General features: G+C 40.9%; 1 protein-coding gene across 1 annotated transcript in view; it reads right to left on the bottom strand.

Moving 5' to 3' along the window:
• Positions 1-1955: 1955 nt before the first annotated feature.
• Positions 1956-3899, bottom strand: part of TNFSF4 (TNF superfamily member 4) — a 26228-nt gene continuing 24284 nt past the window's right edge. Inside the window, exons 2-3 of the mRNA XM_007947131.1 lie at positions 3827-3875; positions 1956-2305 (exon numbers count right to left, since the gene is read on the bottom strand). Of these exons, the coding sequence (XP_007945322.1) occupies positions 1956-2305; positions 3827-3875 (399 nt within the window). The remainder of the gene's footprint in view (positions 2306-3826; positions 3876-3899) is intronic.

Here is a 3899-nt window from a genome sequence, read left to right as displayed (position 1 = left end):
CATTTGGAAATTTGAGTTATGAAAAAACACATTCATCTATAATTCCACAAATATGATCAGTTGTTGTTGTTAGTTGTCATAAAATAGATTACAACTCATGGCAACACCTTGTGAGCAAAGTAGAACAGCTCTATAGGGTTTTCAAGCATGTGACCTTTTGGAAACAGGTCATCATGCCTGTCTTCCCAGGTACTTCTGGGTGAGTGTGAACTGCCAACTCTTTAGCCAGTAGTAACATGCTTAACCTTTTGTTTGACCGGAGCTCCACAAATATGATACACAAATTAAAGGGGACATTTAAGCTAAGAGTAAGGGGATTCCTGAGCTCTTACTGTTCGCTGATTACCACTATTTGCCAATGAGTCGATTCTCACTCATGGTAACCCCACGTGTGTAGTAGAGTTGTGCTGGTTTCAATGCTAATATTTTTGGAAGTAGATCACCAGACCTTTCTTTTGATACACCTCTCAGTGGACTTGAATCTCCAGCTTTTTGATTAGCAGCCAAGCATGGTAACCATTTGCACCAACCAGGTATACTCTTGGCTAATTATGGGTCCTGTATTCTCAGTAATTGGGAGCTCTGGTAGCATAGGGCCTAAAGCACTTGACTGCTAACCAGAAGTCTGGCAGTTCAAACCCACCAGCTACTCCTCGGAAGGAAGATGGGGCAATCTATTTCCGTAGTGATACCGCCTCGGAAACCCAAGAAGGGGTCGCTATGAGTCGGGTCCAACTTGATGGCACATAAAAACAATAACAACATTCTCAGTAATCAATATGAGAGACATGTGGTATTGTAATATCTCAATGGAGAGAATTATTTTTCCTAAGGTACAGCAGCTTCTTAGTGCTTTTTGACATAAAGTTGCATTTGATAATAGAATCATATCATTTTTTGAAAATGAACTTAAAAACCCTATGAAGTAGTTCTACTCTACACATATGAGTTGCCAGGAGGCAGAATTGACTGACCAGCCCTAACAAAAATAACATCAAGGTGGTAGACGTGAGGCTGAATGCCTTATCACACCATAAGCAGGATGACAAGGATGTGTTGCTTTGCCTATCTCTAGTAAGGAATGAATCTTCCTTTTCAGACTACTTGCTTAAATTCCTATTGCCTTTTACCCTGAGAGGTACAGTATCACTGCTATCCTGTGCAATAAAGAGAACATTGCAATAAATTATTTCCCTGATTAGAAAAATCTCTCTTGATTTTCCCTATGTTCCTAATTAGGCTTTACACAGTATCACAATATCCCCTGATGGTTCTTTGAGGGAAAATTTCTATTGAAAATATTTGGAAATCAGTACAACAGAGTAGTAAAGGAAATAAATTAAAAAAAAAAACAGTATTCTTAAATACCTAGCTTCATCAAGTCCTGACAGCTGTTCACAAGTTGATATTTTCTTCTGAACTCTATCATATGGAGAGGTATTTAGACAAAATGCAGACTGATACAAATTAACCTTGAGGGGCAGCTTTGGCTCACAGGGGTTGATCCATGCTACCTTTGGCAGGTTCATAAGCCCTCTTTTGCTCCTCTTCATTTTTGACAAGGTTAGATGTTGAATTTCCAGCAAATGGCCATCAAGTGTCTTTTCCAATGAAGTAAGTTTATTATGATGATTTCCTGACCAATGGAAAAAATATGCCTTAAGAAAGAGGCACCTATTTTCTCATTCCCATAAAGGTACCTAATGAGGTCCTGGCAGTCATGGGGAGAAAAGCTAGCTGATTTAGAAGATATGAGGATAAATGAAGTTAACTGGTATGCAAAAGAGGTTTTAAATATCCCTGAGAAAGGGGATCATCTGCTTCTGGTCACATCTCTTGTGGCCATGGGAGTACTGAGCTGGGGCGTCTCCTCCACTCACAAGACAGATCAGTCTTCTGTCCAGCCTCAGCTTGGCTTTATGCTGGTGCCTGGCTTAAGTACTGCCATCAGATACTCAGGGGCCACAGTATCCACCAGGATTTTGATGGATGAGAATCAGTTCCCCTTCATTCACTGAGATGTTGTCTTTGGAAGTATTATGAGTAGTTACATTCAAGTTGACTTTGTCCTTGAAAGCCAGATAGACCACTGTGGCAATGTTGATAGACTTGTCCTTGGTCCGGGGGAGGAGGAGTTCCCGTCCCATGCGGTATGTAAGGCTTGGGCTAACCTCCTGGGAGAAGTAGCCCTTCAGGTAGATGAGATAATACCCATCACAGCTGATGACGATGGAATTGTCTTGCACCTTCATGGTTGCATAGTTGTTTGGGGATGTGAGGATGCAACCTTTCTCGTTCTCACACCCTGGGCAGGGAAGGGTGCAAGAAGAAAAAAAGAATTATTCCTAAGCACAACACTGAGCAACAACCTTCCAATTTGACTAGTCAGGTGAGAAGAAAGTGATAGGGACAGAGACTGAGAAGGCTGAAAGCATGAGAGCAGTGTATTTCTGTATGTGTATTGAAGTCTGCTTTATCTGTAGAATGGAAGAGGAGGAAAAGTCAATATTTTTTGTGGCCAAGGGAGTCTCAGGTGGGGCTGGAATTTGGGCGCTAAGTGATGACAGCAATTGTCACCACAGGAAGGAAATAGATTTGTTGAACCAGGAGGTGCTGGCAGCATCAGTGCTTTCTTTCTTGCTCACTGGATGGACTATGACAAAGAGTAGCAGGAGTGTCTCTTGTGCTGGGTCTGCACACACCCCTTAGAAGCTAGAATCAATGCAGCTGTTCTTATGTCTTCTCTATCCTCTCTCCTCTTGACCCTGGAATGAAAATCTTTCACACATCCTGGACACTGGGCTTACAAATAGCATTTACTACTGGCCTTGGCCAGCTGTCACTTAAACCTAATTATGTAGCTGTGCATATCAGACTGTCTGTGAACTCAGGGTGGGGTCAGTAAAACACAGATGGAGATGCTGAAGGAAGCAGACTTGCTTCTCCTTCCACCTCCTTATTGCTAATGTGTGTTTGTATGTGTGTGTGTGTGTGTGTGTTTCTTAGGCACCTTTGGAAAAGTTATTACCACAGAGGAAAGAAAAGGAGGAGAAGGCAGAGTAATGGTCCTGATAGGTTTGCGTGGGGCCAATTCAATGTAAGTGTGAGCCAAAAAGCCTAAATTTCTTTTCTATGTCCACCCCAACATTATCCTGAATGCCCAAGCACTGCATCTTGGTCTCCCTACTTTAACCCATTTCCCTCAGTGATAGGGAAAAATAGGTCCCTACTGCTGGCTAGAATTCAGTAATTCTTGCTTTGTACCAGGCCCAGAGGGAATATTTTGGATTAAAAATAGGGACCAGTTATGGAGAGCAGGATATACTTCACTTCAGACTCAGGAGGATTTAATGAACACTGAGAAACCCCAGTGGTTGTCATAGTATAATCATAGATCTAAACAATTCTCTCCTGGTAGGTAAAGTATCACCTTGTCTTCATATCTGGGGCCTCTCCCAACCCACATTAAGGTATAATTTGCCCCAGAATAGGATTAGCAAGAAATTATGTGTCTTACAGCCAGACAGAGTTGTAGGAAGTAATCTTAGTTTTCTTACTTAAAAAATAAGAATAATTCCTATCTCAAAATGTTCCTAGGAAAATTAAATGAGGTATATAAGGTGAGTAGCATAGTGACCAACACCTATTTGTTGCCTAATCAATCTCCTTTTCTTCTTTATCTAGATCTCTTTGTTCTTAATGAAAATAATAGGAAGAATGTATTACTTCCTTAGGGGAAAGGAAAGAGTTTGTGCTCTGGAGGAAAGAGGCTGAAGAGAAGATTCTTATAAAAATGTGAATTAATTAAACTTTTGACAATACTTACTGGTAAATTTTACTCCGATATTTTGAATTGGGAGATAATGAGGTGGCACCTGTGGCAGAGAAAAAAAATAAAA

This window comes from Orycteropus afer, unplaced genomic scaffold (assembly GCF_000298275.1).
Source record: "Orycteropus afer afer isolate SDZICR_OR568_19922 unplaced genomic scaffold, OryAfe1.0 scaffold00175, whole genome shotgun sequence".
Lineage (NCBI taxonomy): Eukaryota > Metazoa > Chordata > Mammalia > Tubulidentata > Orycteropodidae > Orycteropus > Orycteropus afer.
Note: the sequence above shows the minus strand (reverse complement) of the source record. Positions and strands in the feature narration are given on the sequence as shown.